This window comes from Oryctolagus cuniculus, chromosome 9, assembly GCF_964237555.1.
Source record: "Oryctolagus cuniculus chromosome 9, mOryCun1.1, whole genome shotgun sequence".
NCBI lineage: Eukaryota > Metazoa > Chordata > Mammalia > Lagomorpha > Leporidae > Oryctolagus > Oryctolagus cuniculus.
Window position 1 is genome coordinate 65,676,171 of NC_091440.1, and position 25,161 is coordinate 65,701,331.

General features: G+C 44.3%; 1 protein-coding gene across 5 annotated transcripts in view; it reads left to right on the forward strand.

The window, feature by feature from the left end:
• LRCH1 (leucine rich repeats and calponin homology domain containing 1) overlaps positions 1 to 25,161 on the forward strand; it is a 211,699-nt gene that overhangs the window by 144,968 nt on the left and 41,570 nt on the right. For all 5 annotated transcript variants that reach the window (XM_051832282.2, XM_051832281.2, XM_070048799.1 and 2 more), the window contains exons 8-15: positions 2,126 to 2,234; positions 5,316 to 5,443; positions 9,386 to 9,453; positions 11,878 to 11,964; positions 17,136 to 17,225; positions 17,331 to 17,367; positions 23,006 to 23,059; positions 23,748 to 23,820. In XM_051832282.2, coding sequence (XP_051688242.1) covers positions 2,126 to 2,234; positions 5,316 to 5,443; positions 9,386 to 9,453; positions 11,878 to 11,964; positions 17,136 to 17,225; positions 17,331 to 17,367; positions 23,006 to 23,059; positions 23,748 to 23,820 — 646 coding nt within the window. The remainder of the gene's footprint in view (positions 1 to 2,125; positions 2,235 to 5,315; positions 5,444 to 9,385; positions 9,454 to 11,877; positions 11,965 to 17,135; positions 17,226 to 17,330; positions 17,368 to 23,005; positions 23,060 to 23,747; positions 23,821 to 25,161) is intronic.

Consider the following 25,161-nt stretch of genomic DNA (forward strand, 5'->3'; position numbering starts at 1 on the left):
GAGCCCCCACATAGCCTTCCCTGTGTAGGAAGGTACTGGGTTTTCAGAGTTACTGGGTTCTGAAGCATCGTAATACTTGGACGTTATAATCAGCCCATCAATTAGGCCACCTAAGGAATTCGCATTTTACTATGTGTGACTCTAGGAGAAAGCTTTTTCCCAGTTCTCCTCAGGACTCTGAGGTTTCATAAGTCGTTAAGGTATTTGAATTTCTTTCCTACTAAATGATGTACTCAGCAGTGTGTTTAAAAATCCTAGGAATCTTTAAAAAGCTTTCTAATGCAGAATATATTAAAGGGAATAAGAGTTAGTAGGCAGAAAAAGAAAGCCAATGTCAATAAAAGAAAACGAGCCACGTTACTAGTTTACTGTGGCTGGGGAGAGTTGGACACTAAACAGGCTGCTTCCTAAGTTGGATTTTAATTCATCCCCTTACACTTTATTAGCCTCCTAAGTCCCCTCAATGGACCATTGTTTCAGAAACTACTCACCCTGAGCTTATTTTCTATTAAATTCTATTATATTTTCTATTAAACAGACTCTGCTTTATCCTTTATCTCTCTTCCAAGGCTAATTAAGCTCATTAATAAAACATTACACAAAGAACTCCATTATCCTTTTGTTCTCACTTAGTATAAGTAGGATGCTAATATCATTCTAAGAAGAGCCCAAGGATTCATTTCTTCTTTTAATTAGATGCATGTCTTTGGAATTTTGCTATATTTTTAAGAAGGGCAGTGGGGGAAGAAAAAGCAATTGTAGACAGGATTATATGTGACAGAATAAAATGCACAATCCTTCCTTTGGCCTTTTCTTGCCTCCCATTATAGCCTCATTAGCTAAGAACACCTCCAAGAAATGTATTATTTTAGAATGATAAGGGCTCTGAGTTAGTCTGTATCTCTCTATTGTTTTAGGCAAATATGTTAGCATCCAAGGTCTGTCACTCTCCCTCCCCACTTATGTCTCATTGTGTGATTCAGGAATCATTCCTCCTTTGGCTGTTGCCATTGTCTGATTTAGTTAGCAGTTGCCTCTAACATGTTCACATCAAGGTTAGCAAGCGAGAGTGTGAGGGGCTCTATGAGTATATGTTGACTGAACGGCATGTATGCTTGTCAGCCACCAATTTCTAGCCAATCTGCTGGTGTCCAAAGGCACATGAGGGCAAACCCTGAGACTTACAAACAGCCCCTAGGATGTAGGAGCCAACCACCATCAGCTGTGTGTCGTGGAGGCTCCTGATCCCCGAGATATGCGAAGTTTTTCACCAAAGAGCAGCACTAAAATGGGGCGGAGGGAGATAAACAAGGCTGTACAAGTCTCCTTTGTGACAGAGTCCCAGGGTTCCTGCATAAACATTGTCAGTCCACGTGGGAGGCGAGACCTCAGAGAGCACTAACTCCAATGACAAACCAAAGCTCTGTTCTGAGAAGTGCACAGGATGCACATCATGTTTATCTACTGCAATTGCTAAGCACTTTTATATGCATATATGTAATATAGTTTCCTTGGCCTAAGATGGAAACAAATCCAAGCTTGATGTTGCACATAGGGTATTCTCCAAAGAAAAGAGATAGAGTTTCCGAGGTTGACTTTGTGGCAAGCCGCATGCATCTTTATAGTGTATTTTTGATAAATCAACTTTGTTGACAGATCTGAGTATTGCTACTAGGAAAACAGTTGATTAGATTTACTGCTCCAGGACCAGTAGATTAGATTAGCTAATACGATGGTATGTAGATAACAGTTCCTCTGTTATATAAGGTACTGCCCAGTCATTTTTAGTGCCCTGACCCTGGCTGTTAGGTTAGCAAAAGATGGGTATCTAACAAGATTTCCTCTCAAACACACACATGCAGAGAAATGCAGGTGTTAGCTCAGTGAGTGCCCACAAAGGGAGCACACACCCGTGTAATCAGCTCCCAGTTTAAAGACTGACTCAGTGTTGAGTTTTTGAACTTCTGAACACAGGGCCGGAGACTTTTCCTCTCGCTGGTGTCTTTACTCACGATGCTATTTACACAAATCTTGGGGTATTGTTTTATTACGTGATGTTTTCTTTCTCTCCACGGATGACACTTCTCTCTTGAATGAAACAGTGTACTGTGCTGTGTCGTTTTAGCCTTCTGACGAAGACACTGTGAGCCTCAATGTGCCCATGTCAAATATCATGGAAGAAGACCAGAGCACCAAGGAGGATGCGTGCCGTCATCGCCTCAGCCCAGTGAAAGGTCTGAGGATGAGAAGTGCAGAGAAAGTGCTTGTGTTCTGCTTCAGGTGTTCTGTTTAAAGTAACATGTGTACGGATAGCACAATGGTAACAGTTCATAGCTGTGGGGCATCTCCTCTGGACCAGGTACTATGAAATGGGAGTTAGTGATTAGAAGGCAATTCCTTCTAGGCGTTGATTCAAGACCTGAGCTTCGTGCCTGCTGTGATTCCAGCACCTTTGACCCAGGACTCCTGAAGTCTCCCCGAGCTGAGCATGCAAGTTTGCTCATGGGGAATTTGAGGGGCTGGGCCTGGAAGGAGAGCCCATCACTTGCAAGGTGGATTTCACCCCACGACCTCATCTAACTACACGGACGGTGGGAAATGTAGTTGAGATGTGTGTTGAGCAGTCTACTTGAGTTTGACAAGTCTGCTGGCCTCAATCCCCTCACACAAGAGTGAGAAGATCCTTTGTAGCTCTAAAATTCAGTGTTCTGTCGTAGTCACTACACACAGTATCTTACATATTTCAGGGTCTTTGTACCTCAATGAGAAGCCCACAGCAGAGTACATGGTGACAATGTTTTGGTCGCTTCTCTTTGCCCAGTGACTTTTAAAGAAAATACTAAAATTTGCTGTTTATTGATTTGTATCAATGACTGTTCTCCCTGTAAACAGTACAGAACTGAACTAACATACAAATCATCTCCCTAATAGTTTGAATGCACTCTTATTAGTGATGGGAGAAGGGTTTAAAGTAACTCAAACATGTTTACTTTTACTTCTTCCTCTAAGGATTTTAAGATTGTCATGTAAGTTTAGCACGTTTGTTTACCTGAGATGGTGACTGGGACCACATATGCTATCCAGAAGTGTAGCTATATATAATTTGTAATTCAGATACAACTGCCACATTCTTCATGCAGATAAACTTGGTAACATTATGCAATGTAGGAGTTAGTGTTTCAGGCGAAATCTTCAAGTAAAAGAAATATGTAATCTGTCACTAGTGATTTCTCTCCCCGCTGCTGTAGACGTAGGTATTCGGCTGACTCAAGAGTGCTGAAAGTGCTGTTTGATCCTTTTTAGTCTCCAGCTCACTCAGAAGTGTTCTCCCTGGGCCGCTGTTGTGGCACAGGGGGCTAAGCCACTGCCTGTGATGGCTGCATCCCATCTAAGTGCCAGGCTGCTCCACTTCTGATCCAGTTCCCTGCTAATGTACCTGGAAAGGTAGCGGAAGATGGCCTAGTGCTTGGGCCCCTGCACCCACCCATGTCGGAGACCCAGATGAAGCTCCTGGCTCCTGGTTTCTTTCTGGTCCAGCCCTGATTGTTGTGGCCATTTGGGGAGTAAACAAGCAGATGGAAAACCTCTCACTCGTTTCTCTTTTTGTACCTCTGTCTTTCAAATAAATTAATTACTTTTAAAAAGAAGGGAGGGAGGGAAGAATGGGAGGGAGAAGGAAGACAAAAAGAAGAACAGGCTGGTTTTTGTCATTCCCTCTCCTATGCCCTCTGCAGCACCTGCAGGACTGCTGTTGGATTTGCACTGCCTGTGCCTTTCTTCTAGTCAACTTTTGTAGTTCTGATTTGGGGCGCCTTTCTGCCCTCCTCCCCACTCTTCCTGAGATTACTAGCTGCTTAAGGAAAAGGAGTCAGATTTGACTTATTAAAAATTATTTTATTTGAAAGGCAGGGAGTCAGAGACAGGCAGATCTCCCATCCACCAATTCACCCCCTGAATGCCTGGGAGCCAGGAACTCGATCCAGGTCTCGCATGTTGGTGGCAGGGATCCAATCACTTGAGTCATCATCCGCTGACTCCCAGGGTGCACGTTAGCAAAGAAGCTGGAAACAACAGTGGAGCTGGGTCTCGAATCCAGGCACTGTCATTTAAGATGCAGGTGTCCCAACTGGGCCCAACACCCACCCCTAACTTTTTAATCGATGAAATGTTTGGCATAAGACGTGCCCTTTAACACCTACTCAATAAACACTTACTGAATTTGAATTTGAAATACTTGGTCACATTTTACTGAGAGCTCTCTTCTATATTTTCTCTGTTGTCTATAAAATTAGGGGATGTTTGTCTCCTCCACAAGGAACCATAGCCATAAAGGAGCCTGGACTTTTTTTTTTTTTTTTTTTTAATTTATTTGACAGATAGAGTTAGACAGTGAGAGAGAGAGAGAGAGACAGAGAGAAAGGTCTTCTTCCGTTGGTTCACTCCCCAAATGGCCACTACGGCCGGAGCTACGCCGATCTGAAGCCAGGAGCCAGGTGCTTCTCCTGGTCTCCCATGCGGGTGCAGGGCCCAAGCACTTGGGCCATCCTCCACTGCCCTCCCGGGCCACAGCAGAGAGCTGGACCGGAAGAGGAGCAACTGGGACTAAAACCCAGCGCCCATATGGGATGCCGGCACCACAGGCGGAGGATTAACCAAGTGAGCCACGACGCTGGGGGCCTGGACTTTTTAAGTTCAGTCTGGGGCTTTCAGCTTCTTTCTTTCTTTCTCTCTCTCTTTCTCTCTCTCTTTCTTTCTTTCTTTCTCTCTCTCTCTCTCTGTCTTTCTTTCCTTTTTTTTTTTTTTTAAGATGTATTTTGTTTATTTGAAAGACAGAGTTACAGAGAGAGGTAGAGACAGAGAGAGAGAGGTCTTCCATCTACTGGCTCACTCCCCAAATGGCCACAAAGGCCAGAGCTGCGCTGATCCGAAGCCAGGAGCCAGGAGCTTCTTCCAGGTCTCCCACGTGGGGGCAGAGGCCCAAGGACTTGGGTCATCTTCTACTGCTTTCCCAGGCCGTAACAGAGAGCTGGATTGGAAGAGGAGCAGCCGGGACTAGAACCGGAGCCCATATGAGATGCCAGACCTTCAGGCCAGGGCTTTAACTCCCTGTGCCACAGCACTGGCCCCTTCAGTTTCTTTTACTTTTCTTCCTTCTCTTCCTTTTTAAAAAATTCTCTTCCTCATATCCTACAGGTAGGAGAAAGCTTGGGCAAGAGGGGAGATTGAAATAACTAGCTAACGGATCTGAGGACCATCTGCGTTTGGTTCTTCTTTTCGTGAAATCACATTTTCGTCTTTTTACATTTTCCTAACAGGGGAATTTCATCAGGAATTTGAACCGGAACCTTCTCTCTTGGGTGACAGTGACAACGCAAGAGAAGAAAGGGACCATTTTACTCTCGGAGCAGATGTCCTACACCCCGGCTTTCGGAGCTATGTCAAGGTAAGGTTTCGAGGATCAGCTAATCCTTTCACTCATTTTCTCCTATTTGACCCCTGTGGTTTTAAGTTCAAGGTTCCCAGTGCATCACCTTCAACCTCCTGCTTGTTGTAACCACCCTACAGCCTTCAGCACATCTTCCCAAAGTTGGTGTGTCTCTTCCGACCATATGGGCCTCCCATTTGTCAGCTGATGGGCGTGATTTTCTTGTATATTCAGAAATCACTCCACTTCACAGGACCCGGTGCATCCTGTGAATTAGCAGACTTACTAGAGTTACCACGACCACTTAGTAGAAGCTGAGTTGCAACTTTTTTTCTGTGCTTCCAAGGTGAATGTTTTGCACGTTGAGTGTGCCCCTCGGGTGTAGAGAAGAGGGGACCTGGAAGTGAATGTCTTCTTCTGGGAAAGGTCAGTCTGCAGACACCTGTTCCTGACCTGCTGTAGCTGCTTTGTGCTGTGAAAAGGGCAGGTGATGTCCCCAAGTTGTCAGCCAAAGCTTTGTCCTAACAGCAGGAAAGGGAGGAGAGGACGATGAGCTCTCTGAAAGCAGGCGGCGAGCTTCCTCCTCAGCTCGTGAGCAGATGCATGGTCCGTTTCTGCCAGCCCTTGGTTCTCAGAGGAGGCTTCCTACTTGGGTAACATGCGAGGTGATGATCTCTGAGTTACAACGTCCCCTTCAAGAATGGGGTCTCTAAGTGCTCATCCTTATTTTCTGAGGGCCACATCATGATGGCTGGACTCATGCAGACTAACATGGATGGGAAGGAAATTGGGAGGGAATTTTATACTGTGTGAACCCCTGGGGTACTCAGGGTGTCCTTGTGTCCTCGGACAGGAGTGGCGTGTGTAGGAAACCATCTACAGTGGTGCCCTATGTTACATGGAAGGCTGAGAAAGCTCAAGATCTAGTTCAGTTCTTTGCCCTCTATTTCTAATCTGTCATTAATCCGTCTCCATTGACACTGCTCCAGTTGCGCCTCAGCATCTCTCACTTGATGACGGTACGAGTGCCCCTAGTCCCAGCATCCCCCCATTCCCACTCCCCCACACATGTGCTCGCCCACACACACACACACACACATTCACACACTTGCATACACGCACACACACACTTTCCTAAGTACAGATCTAACCATGCTCTCCAAGGTTTAACGCCTGTCTTCAGCTCTGTGGGATAGTCAAGTCACAACAACATAGAAAATTGGAGTTTTCTCTATATTTGATCAAGAGTTCATGAAGTTGAGAACCTAAAATAAAGATGGAAGCCCTGGAGAATGTATTAAAAAGATGCCCAAATTTAGGTTCTCAAGGAAAACAAAGCAATTAGTAAAATGAAGCATATTCTTTCAGAAAGCAGATCTCAATAGATTCATGAATTTCAGGAAGCAACAGTTTCCATGAAAGGGGCTTTTCTACAGAATGGATCCTTTGGACTGATGGGTGCAAAATAGAGGTGCTGAAGTTCAAGTTGGCAAAGGTTTCCTGAAAGACCCTTCTCTTGGAACGTCAACTGAAGAACCCTAGCAATAAAAGAAACCATAAATCGGCACCAAATGAAGGAAAACGTCGTACATTGAAAATTGGGCCCCCACTGGGTGTGGCTGCATCACTTTAACAGTGTGTGAGTGTGTCCTGGAGGGGCAAGAGTGCCAGCCTGCTCATAACCTTGACCATCAAGGGTTCTGTGCTTTGCATAATCCTATTTTCTTTACAAAGCATCATCTTGTACTTTTGTAACTTGCGGGCTGTTTTCATCATTCATGGTGGTTGTACTGAATCGTCACTGAGCATATTGAATTAGCCTATAAGGAGTCTGCTTCAAGGGCGAATACAAGCTTAGGTTCCTGAGAGCTTTTGGTCACAAAATTTTTGTGAGCCAGTCAATGCACGACCGCCTGTGTAAGGATGCCTTATGTGAATATGAAGGTAATTCTTTCACATTGAACTCATGGCCAACCACACTGTAACTCAGTCCCTGCAGGAAGCTTGTCACACGCACGCTGTCTCCGTAAGGCTCGTTGTAGCCTTCTTGGGCTTAGGATCACTAGGCAGCACTTCAGCACAATGTTTAGGGCTGTTTCAAATAGAAATGTTTGCAACAGAAAGCACTGGAGTGGAAAGGTGGCACTAATTCACAGCGTTTACACCTGCTCACAGTGTGAGAGCCGAAGCAGGAAGCAGGGAGCCGGTGCATCCAGGACTCAGTTTTCACTGCTCTGCAAAAGGCCTCAAAAGCTGCATGAGCAGTAATTTGACACCTACCAATAAACTTCAGTGAGGAGTCAGATCCTCAAGTACAGAATTCACGAGTAATGAGGATCAACTGTATACTCATCCTGCGTACAGAAGAAACCCAATAAGCCTATTCTGCATACTGGGGGGAAAAAAAACTAGCTGTTTTATACTCTTGGGTACCTTTCATGTTGAAACTGAAAATTAGAAGGAAACACCCATGGCTCCTATAGCTGCAATGCAATAGGAAGAGATAATAGCAAGTTGTCTTGGTCACTCCTGGTGGTCTGTTTTCACCCACTGTCGTTGGGGGTGGATGGGTGGGTATTTTTTATGCTGACTGACTATATGCACTGAAAATATAGTCACTACAGAAAAAGTCGGTGTGTTTCGAGCCAGAGGCCCACAGTTGAAGCCACCTGCTCAGGAAGAGCCTGGTCCTGATGACACGTCTGGAGAGTTGGTACCCACGTGCCAGAAAGCAGTCCTTTGTGTTCCTTCCTCGCCGGGGGCACAGTCCCCATGGGGGTGGCTTCCATTCTGGCAGGTGGCAGAGTACAGCAGCTCTCTCTCTGTGTCAGAGGTGAAGGAACAGGGGAGCAGAGGCCCTCAGTGGGACGCTCCTCCCTCCTGCCTCAGCGTCCACTCCCACTTCGCTGTCTTTGTGAAACAAGGGGAAACCCTGGAGCCAATCCCCAGTGCTGTGCACATGAGAACCATGAGATGCAATTTGAGTCCTTAATACTCTCTCGTTTATTGCCAACAACATGGCACACACACACACACACACACATACCCTCACACCCTCTTCCCAGCAGTAGCACACACATCCACCTGTGACTCACCAGCCCAAGGGAAGGATCTGTCTGTGAACACGAGGAGGTGCTAACAGGGTAGTGATAATGAATCCAGTTGGGTGTTACATTTCTGATGTTGACGTAGCATATGCTGTGGGCCGGGGCCAGGTTGTTTCCTTTTTTAATGTTTAAGTTATGATAACTGCGTTAACATAACATTGACCATCTTAGCTATTTTCCCACGTTTATATAGTTGAAAAATTGACACATGCTAGTTGTATGTATTTGTATGGTGTGTGATGTGAGGTTTTGATGTGTGACTACAAGGTGAGACACATGTGTATGCAGAGTGTAGTGATCAGATCGGAGTAACTGTATGTCTGCCGCCTCAGACATACCATTTCTTTATGTTGAGAACATTCAAAGTCCTCTTTATTAATTAGCCGACTTTGAGTATAAACCTCAGTATCCATTAAGTACATTCACATTGCTCTGCAGGCAATCTCCAGAATTTTTCGTCTTGCAAAACCAAAACTCTGTACTCACTAGACCGTTCCTAGCCTCCATGCTACTTTCTGTCTTAACGCATTTGACTACCCTAGTGCCTCACCCAAGTGGAGTCGCCCCGTGTCTGTCTGCTGTGATTGGCGTGTTTCACCGAGCAGCACGTCCTCCAGGTCCGTCCATGTGTATAGCCTGTGTGAGAGCTGTTGGAGGCTGAGCACTGCGCCACTCTGCACCTATGTGTGTGCTGTACTTGATTCTCTACTCATCCACCAGTGGACACGTGGCTTGCGTCAGCCTTTCGGCTGTCATGGATGCCGTCGCCACGGACACGAGCTGGGGCTGGGGCAGGCTTCGATGACCACTGACCAGCTGGTGGTTCTCAGAGGGCCCTGTGTTCTGTCCGCAGGATAGGACAGAAGACTGTGAAGAGCTGTTACGGATAGAAGAGGACATGCACTGGCCGACTGAGGGAATGTGAGTGCTGGGCCCCGTAAGTCACTCTGTAAGCACACAGGTGGCCCTGTGGGAGTAGAATTTTGATCCACTGTCCTTCGGGCATGCTGATAGTCTTACCTGCTGATTTTGCTGAGAAGTTGTAAGTTTTCCCTGTCTCACACTTATTGTCATGGCATTGGGCAGTGCAGTGCAAGGAAATACCTCTTCGCTGGCTGTCGTGATTTGCGGCTATGGATAGATGCATGGTTTGGAGAACTGGCTAGAACTAGACTAGAAATGTTTTTACCTTCTTTCCATTTGCCTGAAGGAGGCAACACCTAGACCCAAAGCCATGTGCAATTCTGGTCCCTTCCTTTATGGGGAGTCTTTAGGTTCAAGATCTGAGAAAAGCATTGACCTCCAATGCTTTGGCCCCAGGTCTATTGATTGCCATGGCTAACGTTTATTAAATACCACATGCCAGGCCCTGTTCTAAATACTTCTCAGGTCATAATTCATTTCATCTTTCCAACAATCCTTATGAGACATAAGATTTCTTGTTGTTCACCCATTTCATAGTTGACACAACTGAGGCAGGGGAGGTTGATCATCTTGCCCCTAGCATTTGAACCCAAGAAATCTGGCTCCAGACAGATACCTCTTCTGCTCTATTGTCTATAAAGATGTAACTGACAAGCTTTCCAGAAAGAGGGTAACGAGTGACATCAGATGATGAGCCCTTTCAGGGGAATTGAGTTTGGGCCATGTCTCTCTCTCTCTCTCTCTCTCTCTCTCTTTTTTTTTTTTTTTTTTTTTTTTTTTTTTTTTTTTACAGGCAGAGGGGACAGTGAGAGAGAGAGAGACAGAGAGAAAGGTCTTTCTTTGCTGTTGGTTCACCCTCCAATGGCCGCTGCAGCTGGCGCACTGTGGCCGGCGCACCACGCTGATCCGACGGCAGGAGCCAGGTGCTTCTCCTGGTCTCTCATGGGGTGCAGGGCCCAAGCACTTGGTCCATCCTCCACTGCCTTCCCAGGCCACAGCAGAGAGCTGGCCTGGAAGAGGGGCAACCGGGACAGAATCCGGCACCCTGACTGGGACTAGAACCCGGTGTGCCGGCACCGCTAGGTAGAGGATTAGCCTATTGAGCTGTGGCGCCGGCTGCCATGTCTCTTGGGATCCGGGTCCCAGGATTTTGTTTTCTATCACTTGAGATGTAGGTCTGAGATTTCCATCACACGTTGTGGGGTTTTTCCCTTTGGTGAGGATTTACCACATTGTTTAAATGTTTCTCTGCTTACAGAAAGTCATTGGCTTTTGTTCTGTAGTGGAAGGGGTTTACCACGATGAGATTTCTCTGTCTTCAAAAACACTGGGGGTTCCTCTCTGATCTCTATACTACCATGTATTTATTGGATATACTCATATTTCTGCGAAGGCAAGGAGGCCTACCTCGATTATAGAACCATGTGGAAAGAGAGTTTTATATATAAACAACTATGTAAAACTTTGGAACTTTTTTCTTAAAGATTTTATTTAAGAGACAGAGAGAAAGGTCTTGCATCTACTGGTTGGTTCACTCCCCAAATGACCACAGCAGCCAGAGCTGGGCTGATCCAAAGCCAGGAGCCAGAAGCTTCTTCTGGGTCTCCCATGTGGGTACAGGAGCCGAAGCACTTGGGCCATCTTCTACTGCTTTCCCAGGCCATTAGCAGAGAGCCGAACTGGAAGTGGAGCAGCTGGGACTTGAACCCGCGCCCACATGGGATGCCAGTGCAGCAGGTGGAGGCTTAGGCTACCATGCCACAGTGCCAGCCCCAAACTTTGGAACTTTCATTCTCAATGTAGTGTTGTTCTCAACCCTGCCTGTAAAACAGGTCATCTGCAAATAAGATGTTCAGTTGCCGGTGACACTCATTTGAGAGTATCAGGGCTAGCATGTTTTTTGTTTGTCTTTAAATTATATTTATTTATTTATTTTTGAGTCCACAGATGATATTACTGCATAGAGAACCCAAGCCAGGAGCCACTGTCCCACAGTGAGGGCTTTGTACTATAGGGAGGTAATAGACCCAGCTCTGCTGGTTGAACTGAAGTTGGAAGTTCTGAAATTAGTGCAGGCTTTCCCAGTGGAGCCCCCGAGGAAGTCTCCCGGCAATCAGGGAAGCACGCTGGAGGGCTGCCCACCTCGTGCAGCGCCTGGTGGAGCATGGGAGCTGGGGCCCGTGGGCACTGAGGTCTCGCACGAGCTGCTTCACGGCAAAGCTAGGCTTCCCCCGACACAGGGGGCTTCCCACTGTACGCTGTAGCCCCACCCTGCAGCGCACTGACCCGTCTTCATTGGAATGTTGGATTTCAAGATCATTTTTGAGAATGAGATGGATTTTTATGTTTGCTCTTAAGAACCTGGATGCTGTTCGTGTTTCGGTGACCATTTTCCTTCTCATGCTTGGTTTCACGTTACAGAGTAAGTTCATCCAAAGATCAAGACATGGATATAGCGATGATTGAGCAGCTGAGAGAAGCAGTAGATTTGCTGCAAGATCCCAATGGGTACGTGTGTCTTTCCCTGGCCCAGGTTTTATGTGTAAATAACGCATACTGATTTATTGAATACGTTACTTCAATTTCTGGTATACTTTTACATGTAATTTGGGCTCATTTTAATTGCCTGTTTTTCCAGATCCAAAAGTCAAAGAATGAAACTTCTGGAGGGATTGAATTTCCTCATAAAATTCATATTAGAAAACAGAAATATGATAGAGGGGCATATTTTATCTTGGTTAAGGTTTAAACTCCTAATTTATAGAAAAATAAGGAAATTTCTCCTTAAAAAAAGAAAGAACTGATATATCAAATACTACAAATACTACTATACCTATTTCTAATGGTACCAAATATATGTTAACTAAATAAGTGCTTCTTAGGAATTGAAACATGGAGTGTTTTTATTTATTTGAATTGGCATATATATATGTATGTATATATATATATACACACACTTTTTTATTTCTTAGCTATGGATAATGGAATTTCAGTGGACAACATATTTTTCAGGAAGACAATATCAAATAACAGGCTATTACATGATTGTTAGAGAAGTAGATCCCAACTTTATCCTGATAAACTTTCCAGGAGTCCTGGGGACATAAATATGAAGATGATATAGTCTTATCACATGGTGAGCATGGGAAAAATCATACCACAGTGATCCTAGCTGGGTTCTGAGACCTTACACAAGGGTGGTTAGCAAGTCCCACTGGTATCCTTTGGTCCTGAAGGAGTACTGCAAGTCAGGCTGAGTGTAGAAAATCTGTAGCAACTGATTGGAACGCATCTCAGTTCTGTAGACATTAATTGAGCGGAGCACAATTAGTGGGACATCTACAGTGTGCACCTTGGGGGATATAAAGATGAAGAAACACAATTCTTGTCTTCTAAGAACTGAATCTAGAGTAGTAGAGATTGCCTTGCGCAGTTGTTGATAAGTGGAATTGGTTGAAGTGATGGTGAAAAGTGGTAAACTGGAGCAGGCTTTCATAGATAGGGTATTTAATCCGGACCTTTCGTGACTGGCAAGGTCAAGGAGAAAGCAAATTCTGGATTGAATGAAAAGCTTAGGTAAAGAAGTGGGGGTAGCAGAGAGACTCTCAGGGAGAACAGGGCTTCTCCTGGTGGCACGCTTCAGTGTAAGCTCTGGGACCCGCCAGGCCGTAGCAGCTGGGCTCAGCGGTGGGTGGTGCTTCGGAGGGGCAGCTCCCCAAGAAACCAGGAGGAGCGATGTAGGAGACGGCTCCTGGTGCTGCGGTGAGGAGCCGAAACTGTACTTTGTATGAGAAGGGAGGCAATGGTGGTTTGTAAACATGATTATTCATGTTGTTAATTTCCCCTAGGGTTTGGCTCAAGGCCTGGCTTAATAGGCACCTAATCAAGGCTTGTTCCAAGAGCTGAATTCCACATCCTAAACCAATGCAGTTAGTGGAGGGTGGGAAACAGGAAGAGAGAGAGAGAGATTAAGTATGATGAATCAGGAAGTAGCATGGCTGCTTTCTGAGTTTGCATAGGTAAGAAACTGGTCCCCAGCCCAAACCCAACATCAGGTAGCTCGAGTGGGTTGTGTAACTTCTCCACATTATCTTTCCTAATATTTAGAGTGGAGTTACAAGTGCCCATCTTTTAGGCTTGTGAGGGTTGCATTCAGTGCTATGGGGGAGGAAATTGACAAAAACCATTCCACAAGTCACCTTAGTAGTATGCAAATGTAATCAAAATCCAAAACAATCTTTCAAATGAATGTTAAGAATATAAATCTAGGAGCTGGCTCTGTGGCATAGTAGGCTAAGCCTCTGCCTGCAGTGCTGGCATCCCATATGGGTGCCAGTTTATGTCCCGGCTGCTCCTCTTCCTATCCAGCTCTCTGCGTATGGCCGGCTATAGCAGTAGAGATGGCCCAAGTGCTTGGCCCTAGCACCCACACAGGAGACTCAGAAGAAGCTCCTGGCTCCTGGCTTCAGATTGGCTCAGTTCCAGCTGTTCTGGCCGTTCGGGGAGTGAACCAACAGTTGGAAGATTTTTCTTTCTGTGTCTCCCTTTCTCTATCTGTAACTCTGTCTCTGAAATAAATAAAATATTTTTTAAAAAGAAAGAAAAAGCTCATTTAAAAAAAAGAATATAAATCTTTCAAATGGATTCTAACTTCTAGCCTAAGAAACGAAAAGACGTGAACAAAGATCGTGGGGTGAAGATGAGGGACGAATACTTAACAGCAAATATTTAGAAAAAAAAAGAAATAAAAACAATTTGGGTTTACTTAAATATAAGGTGGAATATGATGCAACTCAAAATGTTTTTAAGATTCTTAGTGATATGATTCTCATATAATGTCGACTTTTTGAAAATATATAAAATGTATCGTTTCATCCCAATTATAAAGATATATCTATACATATATAAGGATATGTATATTTAAGTCCCAGTTCTATAAGAAACTTACAAATAATTAAAACTAGAAGGAAATATATTAAGATCGATTTTTGGCTGGCACTGCATCTCAATAGGCTAATCCTCCGCCTGTGGCACCGGCACCCTGGGTTCTAGTCCTGGTTGGGGTGCTGGATTCTGTCCCGGTTGCTCCTCTTCCAGGCCAGCTCTCTGCTGTGGCCCGGGAGTGCAGTGGAGGATGGCCCAAGTGCTTGGGCCCTGCACCCCATGGGATACCAGGAGAAGCACCTGGCTCCTGGCTTTGGATCAGCGTGGTGTGCCAGCCACAGCGGCCATTAGAGGGTGAACCAACGGTAAAAGGAAGACCTTTCTCTTTCTCTCTCTCTCTCTCACTGTCCACTCTGCCTGTCAAGAAATTTTAAGAACTATTTTTGTGTTTCTTTTATATTTTTTAACAGACATACAAAATTGTGCATATTTGGGGGGTACCACGTGATGTTGTACTACATCTATATGTTCTGTAATAATGGCCAATCAGGGTAAACATATTTACCTCGTCAAACATTGGTCTTTTCTACATGTAAAAACATTGAAAACCCTTTCTTTTTTTTTTTTTTTTAACTTTTTAAAAAGATTTCATTTACTTATTTGAGAGGTAGAGTTACAGACAATGAGAAGAGACAGAAAGGTCTTCCATCCTCTGGTTCACTCCCCAACTGGCTGCAACTGCTGGAGCTGCGCTGATCCAAAGCCAGGAGCCAGGAACCAGGAGCTTCTTCCAGGTCTCCCATGCGGGTGCAGAGGCCCAAGGATTTAGGCCATCTCCTACTGCTTTCCCAGGCCATAGCAGAGAACTGGATCGGAAGAGGAGCAGCCAGGACTAGAACTGGCGCCCATATTGGATGCCGACACCACAGGCAGAGGATTAACATACTATGCCATGGCGCTGGCCCCTGAAAATCCTTTCTTTTAGCTTTTTTTGAGAAAAATATACAATGCCTTATGATTGTTAAGTAAGTTGTTAAGTTAAGTAAGTAAGTTGCCTTACTGTGCAATATTTCTAAATTATTGCTTTTCTTTGTGTTTTAAAAATTTATATATATACTTATGTTTATATTTATATTTATTGAAACAACAGAGAGACAGAACTCTCATCTGCTATTTCACTCCATAAACACGTGCAGTAGCCAGGACTGGGCCAAGCCAAAGCCAGGAGCCTGGAACTCAGTCTGAGTCTACCAGAGAGGCAGCTGGGCCCCAAGTACTTGAGCCAATACCTTCTGTTTCCTCAGATGTACATTAGCAGGAAGTTGAGATTGGAAGCAGAGTCAGGACTCTGATATGAAGTGCAAGCAGCTGGGTGGTGTCCGAACTGCCACACCAAACCCCTACCCCCTTCTGTCTTCTAAACTTGACATTGCTTTTCCAGGAAACTCTCTGTACAAAGCCTAGATTGATGAGGACAACATGTCAGGTGGAGTAGCAGTGGCATGGGATCCTGGACCTGGGACCCGATGGTCAGATACGAGGGGTGCAAGAACTGCCTCCCTCTTGGCCTCCGTGTTGCCCTCCTCCATCCTGCAGTGGGTTGACCTCAGGGTCTCTACATTCTTCCAGCTCTGAAATGTGCAAGGCAATGACTTGCTAAGGGTGTTGAGCAAGTCAGGATGGTTGGTGGGTGCTGCATTGTGGGAGAGAACATTCTGGAATAACTTTTTATTTAATTTTCATCTTTATGGAGTGCTTCTTTTAAATTATATCATTTCATAAACCGTTATGTGAATTTTACTTCCCCCTAAAATAATTCAGCACTTTGGCCACATTAGATCTCTCTTGTTTATCCTGAAATAATTATTGCAATGCGAAAAATCTAATTTTGTAAGAATACTTCTGTGAGTCAGTTTAATAATGATAAAGAAAGAGCTCTGTTTTTGCTTCTGATAAAGAGAGGGCACTTCAAGAAGTCATTTATTTCTAGTTGCCTGGGACTAATTATTAGTAGTAAAAGGTTTATATACACATTGAGTTTTTCCTTTATCTCATTTTGCACAGATCCATTTGGTTTTTTCTTTAGTTAAGCCATTGATTGTAGGATTAAATTTTCGAGGTTTAACTTGAATACATCAGAAAATGTAGTTGGTTGTTGCTTTCCTGTTTGCCTGTGTCTTTGCTTCTTTCAAGGTCTCAATGTTGGTTTGCTGACATTTTCATAAGTTTGTATAATATGAACTCATGCCTTCAAGATGATTTTGCAACTTTTATGTAATTCCTGGATTTATAGATGTCTTACAAATCTTAGCTATCAAAATTGCAGAAATTCAGAAGCTGTGTGTAAGACATTCCAAAGGCAAAAGTGAATATCAAATTGCTTATGAATTCTTATTTTTTAAGAGGAGGTGTTAATGTCTTACAGAGAGATCCCTCTGTTAAAACAAAATGCTATGGAAAATTTACTGTGATGTATCCTTAACATCTTTACTTATTTTTTTATAAATTAGCGAGCTTCTAGAATAAAATGCTACATATAAAAATTGTGTTTTATCAGAATTACTGTTATTTTGCAAAGAAGATGTATTTCAGTATCAATAGCAAATGAAAAAATTGTATTTTGGCACAAAATACCATGCAGTTTGAAACTGCTATCAGAAACATTGCATCACTTAATCTGAAAGATGAATGGAACTATTTAAATATATCAACTTGACCAGTGTGGTCCCAACGTGTAGTTGTAATCTCCTTGCCGTGTAATCATCCTGCTGACCTGCTTCCCCCCTGCGCTTTAGATTAAGCACAGATATGATGGACAGCGGTGTTTTAAACCTGTACCCCGTGGGATCAGCAGAAGCCTTAGAATTACAAGATCCTGCGCTAAAGTACGTTTGCCTTTTCAAGAGCTAAGTGTCTTTGCTCCTTCTACGTTGAAGTCTTTGGGCACTGAATTTCATTTTATATGTTTTTCTCCCTCCCTGTTTCTACAGTGGTCAAATACAGCTGGAGACATCCCCGTTGTGTGAGGTAAGGCTGCTGTTGAAAGAACCAGCGTTCTGTGCTGTGTTCTGCTGCTGCCGGCTGTTCACCACACTCTGAAATGTTGTATGGCATTGGGGGTGGATGTTTTCCTGAGTGAGGCCAATATTCGTGTTTATTCCAGACAGTTTTTCCATTTTTGTGCTTTTACCCTCATTAGTTCCAATTCTTCCAATAAAAATGAGAGTTTGCCATTTCTATCAGGTTCTCTGAATTTTTTACCTTAGATAGTCTGGCTGAGCCAGGCCACAGCAGTTAAGACACATGGGAGCCTGCTCTGTATGTTCAGAAACTGGAGTAGGGACGTTCCTCGTAGATTGTAGAGCCACAGTAGAAGTCTCTGAACTGGCCAGATGAACATAAGCTAGAAGAGACCTGGAAGATGAGAACAAACGATTTGGAGAGAATATTGTGAAGAGAAACAGGGGACAGGGGACAGGTGGGCTGGTGGAGTGACATGGGGTGAAATTCTGTAGGCTGTGGAGAAAACAATTTGGACATAAAACTGCAGATGATATTGCAAGGACCCAAAGAAAGATGAAGTTGCCCCAATCATAGAGAAAGATTTGAGCTGATCATCTGGAAGTGTAATGGAGTTTACAGCTGTTTCATCCTTTCTTAGTGAATGGGCTTAGAATGGCTCATTTTGGGTGCCAAGGTTGGCCATAAACCAGTTTATACCACCTGATGTGTCTGCCCACATCCTGTAGCTGAGTGTCTCTTTAAAAAAAAAAAAATAGAGGAGAGAGTATGGTTTCACTGTTAAGTGCAGGGACACGGAATTATGTTAGGTCTCATGTTGAAAGACTTGCTAACTGTGGACAAATTAATTATCCTCTCTAAATGTAACATTCATTGTTAATTAGGATCAATAATAATAACAAAAGGTCTTACACACAAGGCTAGGTGTTAGGTGTTGCTCTCCTGCTCTATTGCTGTCGCTGGTGTAGTCTTTAGAATGAGTCATGGTGCTGCTATCTCCCTGGTTGGAGCATCACTGAATTACCCAGTAGCGGAACTTCAGGAAGTCTTTTATTTGCAGGCTGCCCTACCGTGAACCCATTTCTTGGAGCTGTCCAAATGAGATTGATTTTAGGTTTTGTGCAGACTTACTTTTTTATATAAAGCTTCTTATGTGGAAATAATTTTGAGCTTATGAAAAAGATTGCAAAAAATTTATTGTCTATAAAAAGTTTCAACAACTCACAATCTTATACCCAAATTTCCCAGTTGTTGACATTCTACCAATTTGCTGCTGTGTGATTTGTCCCCCACCTCCACCCCTCTCTCAGCTTCTCTCTCTCCTCACATATGTATGTGTAGATCTTTTTCTGAAATACTTTAGATTAGGTTTCATACATCATAGTCCTTTACCCCAAAATATTTCAGTGTGTTTTATTTTATTTTATTTGAAAAACAGAGATGGAGAGAGGTCTTCCATCTGCCGGTTCCTTCTCTAAATGTCCACAACAGCCAGGGCTGGGCTAGACTGAAGCCAAGAGTCTGGAACTACATCCAGGTCTCCCACATGCATGGCAGGAACCCAAGTGCTTGAGCCATCAGCTGCTGACCCCCAGGGTCTGCATTTACAGGAAGCTGGATCAGCAGCAGAGTAGCTGGGAGTCCAATCAGGCTCTCAGATATGGGATGAGGGCTTCCCAGGCAATAACTGAGCTGCAGCAGCCGAAGTACCCAAAGTTCCCCTTCTCTGGGTGTGTTCTAAGAGCAGGAATTGTATCCTACATAACCTCATTTCAGTTTTCAGCTTCATAAATTACAGTGACAGCATGTTTTCACTGATCCTCCATCCATACTCCTTGTTTGTCAGTTGATCAAATGATAGATACTGTTCAAAGCATTTTCTCCTCCAGCGTAGGACCCAGTCTAGTGGCAGGTGTTGTATTCATTTGTCAGGAATCCACAGCCTCCTTTAACCTGGAAGGAACATTTCCCCACCTTCTTTGATTTTTCTGATGTTTTGAAATTTTGAAGAACAGAGGCTTCCTCTTTTTTTTTTTTTTTAATAGAATATGACCCATTTTGTGCTTGTCTGATGTTTCCTCATGATTAGGTTGAAGTTCTGCAACCTTGTTTGGATATTGAATAGTTGATATTGTGTCCTTGGGGTATCACATTTGGGGCTACTCTGTGTCCATCTGTCCCTTATTGGTGATGTTAATTTGGCATGTATTTCTGATTTTTTTTATGCTAGGTCTTTCTATATGCCAAACTTACATACAAGGGTACGTACTTCAGAAAGTTTATGGAAAAGTGGAATTAAAAATAAGTTTAGGAGAGGGCATTTTGGTGCAGTGTTGCCAGTTGGGATGCCAGTATCCCATATTGGGGTATACCTGGGTTTGAGTCCTGGCTTCACTCTCAATTCCTGCAAATGAACACCCTTGGAGGCAGCAGGCGGGGCCCTACCACCCACATGGAAGACCCAGATTGAGTTCCAGGCTCCTGAACTTGACCTGGTTTAGCCACAGCTGTTGCAGGCATTTGGGAAGTGAATCAGAAAATGGAAAGTCAGTCTCTCTCTCTCTGTGTCTCTCTCTTTCTCTCCCCTAACTAAATAAATAAAATTTTGAATAAAAAACATACAGTGCAAAAAGCTCTTTGAAATACATAGTTTTTTCATAATCCACATGTTCTTTGAACTTTTTAAAGACCCCTCATCTGCATGGGTTTCAAAAGTTTTCACCAAAAGAAACATCTTTCAGGTCTGTTTTCCATGAACTTTTTAATGTACTGTCAGAGGTTCTCATTATTTCATTCCTTCAGCAAATACTCACTGAATGTCAGCCACATGTCAAGCACCACTCTGGACACTGTAGAAGTAACAGTGAACAAAGCAAAGTCGTCTTTACTCTTATGAGTTTATGCCCCCGATGAAGTTCTAGCCAAAGTAGGAGCTCTTGTGTCCAATTTACTGATGGAGAACATGAAGCTCAAGAAGCCCAGGTGCTGGCTGGGCCGCTTCTGTGGTCAGTGGGTAGGCTCTGCTTTCACTGTGACATACTGCCTTCCCATGCTGGAGACCAGTGGTACACATGGTCATGCCATACATACCTTAGTGAGGCCTGATGGCATCATACCTCTTCTTAAGAGCAGGCATTGGCCTACGGGGAGAGGCCGTAGTACTTACATGTGCATGAAAACACAGGAATGGGGATGGGGTATGGAGGGAACAGGTGATAAGTTCGTAGCCAGTCTAGAGGAGCCCAGTTCCCAGTTTGTCTAGGTCTGTTTTTCATCTCATTTTCTACTCTAATAACAATGCATTGAATGTCTTTTGTTGGCATTGTGACTTAACTTGCCAATTCAAAGAGTTACTAAGAATTGCAGCTGATAGTAAACATTTCGGTGGTGCTGAAAAAGAAATGTTTAACATGTCACATTCCCCTCCTGTCAGTGCAAGACAGTTTTAATGTATAGCCTGCTCTCATTCCCATCAGCGAAAGTATACTGTATCTACATTTTTTAAAGTGGATTTTTTTATGCAACTTTTTGATCCTCTCTATTTGATTTCCCATTATTTGTCTTTCTCAGTCAAATGACACAGACCCTGAAAGTGGGACCTAACCCAGTACCAGTACAGCATGAGTAGTTAGTGAGGGTCTGTGGCACAGAAGGGAAAAGAAAGGGAAGGGAACAGGAAACAGACTGGAAGGAACAGGTTTGTTGAGCAGAATTTCAGCGTCCCCGCTCACATGATGTGCTGGCCTCTGCATCTTCGTTGGTAGCTGAACTCCTGATGCAAGTCAATATATGTATGCTCCAAAATGCATTTCATTGTGCGTGTGTAGATTGCAACTTCTCTGACGTTTTGCTCTGTGCTCATAAAACTGCATGGACTTTGCTGAAGTTCAGCTGTGCTTGCATCATTCTGTTATTGGAGAAGCCTCGTGGCATGCTAATGTAAGATTTGATTTCCAGGGAATGTGTCAATCACTCAGTCGGTTCCGTGTCCCTAGCTTGCTTTTAATGAGGAGTGTGTTGAGTCCATCTACCAGCCAGCCATTAACCTGGTCGACAGTGAACTGCAGAAGCCCAGGGCTGCATGCCCTGAGGGCCTCTGAGCCAGTTACTGCACACTTTTCTCCACAGTGTGTTTTCTGCTGGAATCGGGCAGATTGCATACTGTTCTGTACACACAAGATGTACGAGGACAGCCTACCTAGGGTACAGGTAGTCAGTAGAAAAAATTAGAGGAAGGGGTCACACCTGAAGTTACTTGTTAGTAGTTCTAAGTCATTTTTTAAAGGGACATTAATGATATTTCATTCTAAAAATACATTTTTCCCTTGGATTTGTTTCAAGGACAGGGATATCTTCAGTAGCACTCCTCAATGACAAATAAAAATTGGCATCTTAAAGTTATATTTGCGTGGTAGGATATATGAAGAAGCTTATATTGGCTATCACCAAATTGTTAAAAGAAGATTATTTATTTGAAAGGTAGAGTTACAGAGAGAGAAGAGAGATGGAGCGAGAGATCTTCCATCCACTGGTTCACTCCCCAAACAGCGGCAACAACCGGGGTGAGCCAGGCCGAAGCTGGGAGCCAGGAGCTTCTTCCAGGTCTCCCATATGGGTGCAAGGGCTCAAGGACCATCTTCCGCTGCTTTCCCAGACACATTGGTATGGAGCTGGATCGGAAGTGGAGCAGCTGGGACTTGGACAGACACCCATATGGGATGCTGGTGCTGCAGGCCACAGCTTTAACCCACTGCTCCACAGCGCCAGCCCCTATCACCCAAGTTTTTGTTAAGCTGGATCAGTGGGGCTCTTGGTTGCCATACACAAAAGGCTAAGCTAGACTGTGCCCCTTGTGGGCCCCTTGTCTTTGTGTCTCTCTCATGCTGAATTACCAGGGCTCTTCCCTCAGTCACAGATCCTTACCATGTCCAGAGAGTAGCTGGCCACCCTCGTGGGCTCCTGTGCCCCATAAATAATAATGACTTTCAAGTCTGTTGGCTTAGGCTCCAAGCCCCTCCCCGATCTCCCAGTGTGCAGATCTCGTTCCCAAGCCCCGAGCTTGTCCTTCTCTGGTGGCTGAACCGAAGCTGTCAGGGCCTCCTGAACTGCCCTGGCACCCTCGGGGGCAGTCAGGACCCCCAACACCCACCCGGCCACTCCTGCTGGAGACCTGGCTGTCATCTGGACAGTTACAGACAGTGTGCGCTCTAGCGTGGAACTTTCCCTACACTCTTCTCTCAACCTTTGGTTGCCACATGAGTAAACTGATGTTTACCTGACTGCATTGAAGGGCCAAGTATGTGTATCGATTAAAAGTTCCCAGTGTGATTCTATGTATATCAGAATTACTCCCTCGGATTGTGTATGAAACCCAGAGTTTGGTAAGGTACCGAGGCAAGGTGATAATCACAAATACCTGGGAATGTGCACCTGGTGCTTTGGATTTTTCTGCAAATAGAGCTGCTGATTCTGGAAGGTGGAAGTATGACCTACTTAGCTGTTTAGCACACTAACTAATTAATTCTGTGTATAGTCATTGTGTGTCTATAAGTCAGGGATGTGACAGAGGTAAGAAAGATGGCCTTCTTGGCTCATCAGTTTCACAGTCTAATATAACATATAATGCATTTTATTCTTCTTTCAGGTGCAGAGTGATCCCACATTGCAGAGTAATGGGAGCCAGTATTCTGCTAATGAGGTAAATTTCCTGAAGATTAATAGAAGTGAAGGAATTTCATGCAGGCCGAATGAGACTATCTTCTGCAGAAATAGATCATCTCAGCCTGTTATGATTAATGAGTTAATTGAAGAGTCTCTGGGGGGATCCATCTCACTCTGCTTAGCTGCCATAGCCTTCTCTGGCCCTAATCATAATTCAAGATTAGTTTTGTGAGAGGTGTTCTCAAAAACAAGCGAGGGGACGTCTTTACAGAAAGCAGAATGAAAATTGCTCAAGCAGGCAGCGTTTCGAATGTCCTGTTTGGGTGCATGGTTCCATGTGTGGGTTCTCTGGATGGTGAGAGACCCGGATGTGGTTTTCTGTTTCTCATCCAGCCGCATTATGTCCGTCTTCACTGGAGGCATACAGCTACGCTGGGGGAGAGGTGGCTTCCCAGTTGCATGCCATTGTGAAGCATTTTTATAATGAACCAAAAAAAATAAATAAATAATGCTAATTGAGCCAGTCACCTAAAGACAACATTGTGCTGCCTATGCCCTGGAAACATTTGCAGAGAGATTTTTTTTTTTTTTTTTTAAAGGCAGGACTTCATTGCACACCAGCGTGTGCAAAGCAGGAGCGGTTTTATGGTAATCCTTGAACATGCAGAAGCACCCACAGTTCTGCTTAGGTTTTTCAATAACGCTTTTCCCTTTCGATGCCACAGATGAGAGAGAACTCTCCTGCAGTCTCTCCTACCACAAACAGCGGAGTTCCATTCGGCCTGAAGCCTCGATCAGGTAAATGCAAACCTCCACCCCTTCTTACACTAAATAAGTCCGTGGTTTCTACTTAGCCTTGTCAGTGTATTCATGATTAGTGTGGACATCCTTGTCAGTTCTGGCCTGTTGGGGTCCTGGCATCAGAACCTGGCGACAGCTTTGGGAGGTCAGAATTGGCAGCTTCGTTTCCAGGGGGTCAGGTGTGCAGTCCCAGTCCCCATCGTCAGCCGTGGGCATCTTTCTTTTTGAATCAGAGCAAAGGAGAAAATAAAGAGGGTGGGCGCGTGCATGTGGGGAAGAAAGAATGGACTGGGATTTTTTACCCAAGGAAGATAATGTAGCTGCCCCTTTTCCCACCCGGTGGGCCCTGGCCCTCTGCTGAGTTAAGGGGTAGCCTCTGGGCGAGGGACCCCATCCTAAGACATCTCTCACTCGCTCTCTGAGCCTGGTGTGTTGTCCTCTGTATTTGCTCTGTCGACAGCGATCATTTCAAGGCTTGCAGGAGTGGTCAGCAATCATTTTTTTAAGTCTTCTGGAAAAACATTCTGTTTACATTATCTACCTTAATTTGTGACTTACGTGTATTCACAAAAATAGAGCAATCTGCATGATAACTTCTGATTTTAAAAAGGAAGGCTCTCTGTAGAAAACCTGGTTCTTTTGATTTTCACACTTATAAGGTTCTGGTGCTGTCTGCCTTCTTGTATGACGTTCTTGGAATTTTTGATTCTTTGCTGTCTAGCACACATGCACTCCTAATGCTTCTAAGCCAGCGCTAACAAAGGATTCGGACGCTTTTGAGTGAAAACTTATAAAGAACTCAGATGTTGTTGAGTTTGACAGTAGAGCGTGTTGACAGCAGAAGTTAGGCATGTGTAGATCTTGAAAAAAAGGCACCCCCCCCCCCCCCCCGGAAGAAAGAAACAAAGATGATTCTTTAATAGAGGAAGTGTTTTTCCTTCTCAAGTTGATTAATGAGTAGCATGTGGCCAGGTGTGGTGGTTTCCTGGAAGTTGGAACAAGGCTCCTAAGGAAAAAGCTGTTTGAGAAAATGCTTGAGTGTGAAGAGAATTAGTATGTATTTTGTGGAGAAGCAAATTGGACGTGAAATAAGACTGCAGTGGCTGATGTTTGGAGCCAAGCATATGTGGCCCGAGCTGGCAGGGTGGGCCTTGGCTGCACCACTTCTGTGACCTCAGCTGTGTCTGGGTACACACCTCCTACATGCTTTCCATGAGGGCCGCTGGACCTCATTCTGGGCGACAGACTTTCTCCTAAACTTTCTAGACAGTTTCACACAACCTAGAAATATTTCACAATGGAGCAAATCGCACGTCGAGTGGATCTCCGAAGAACAAT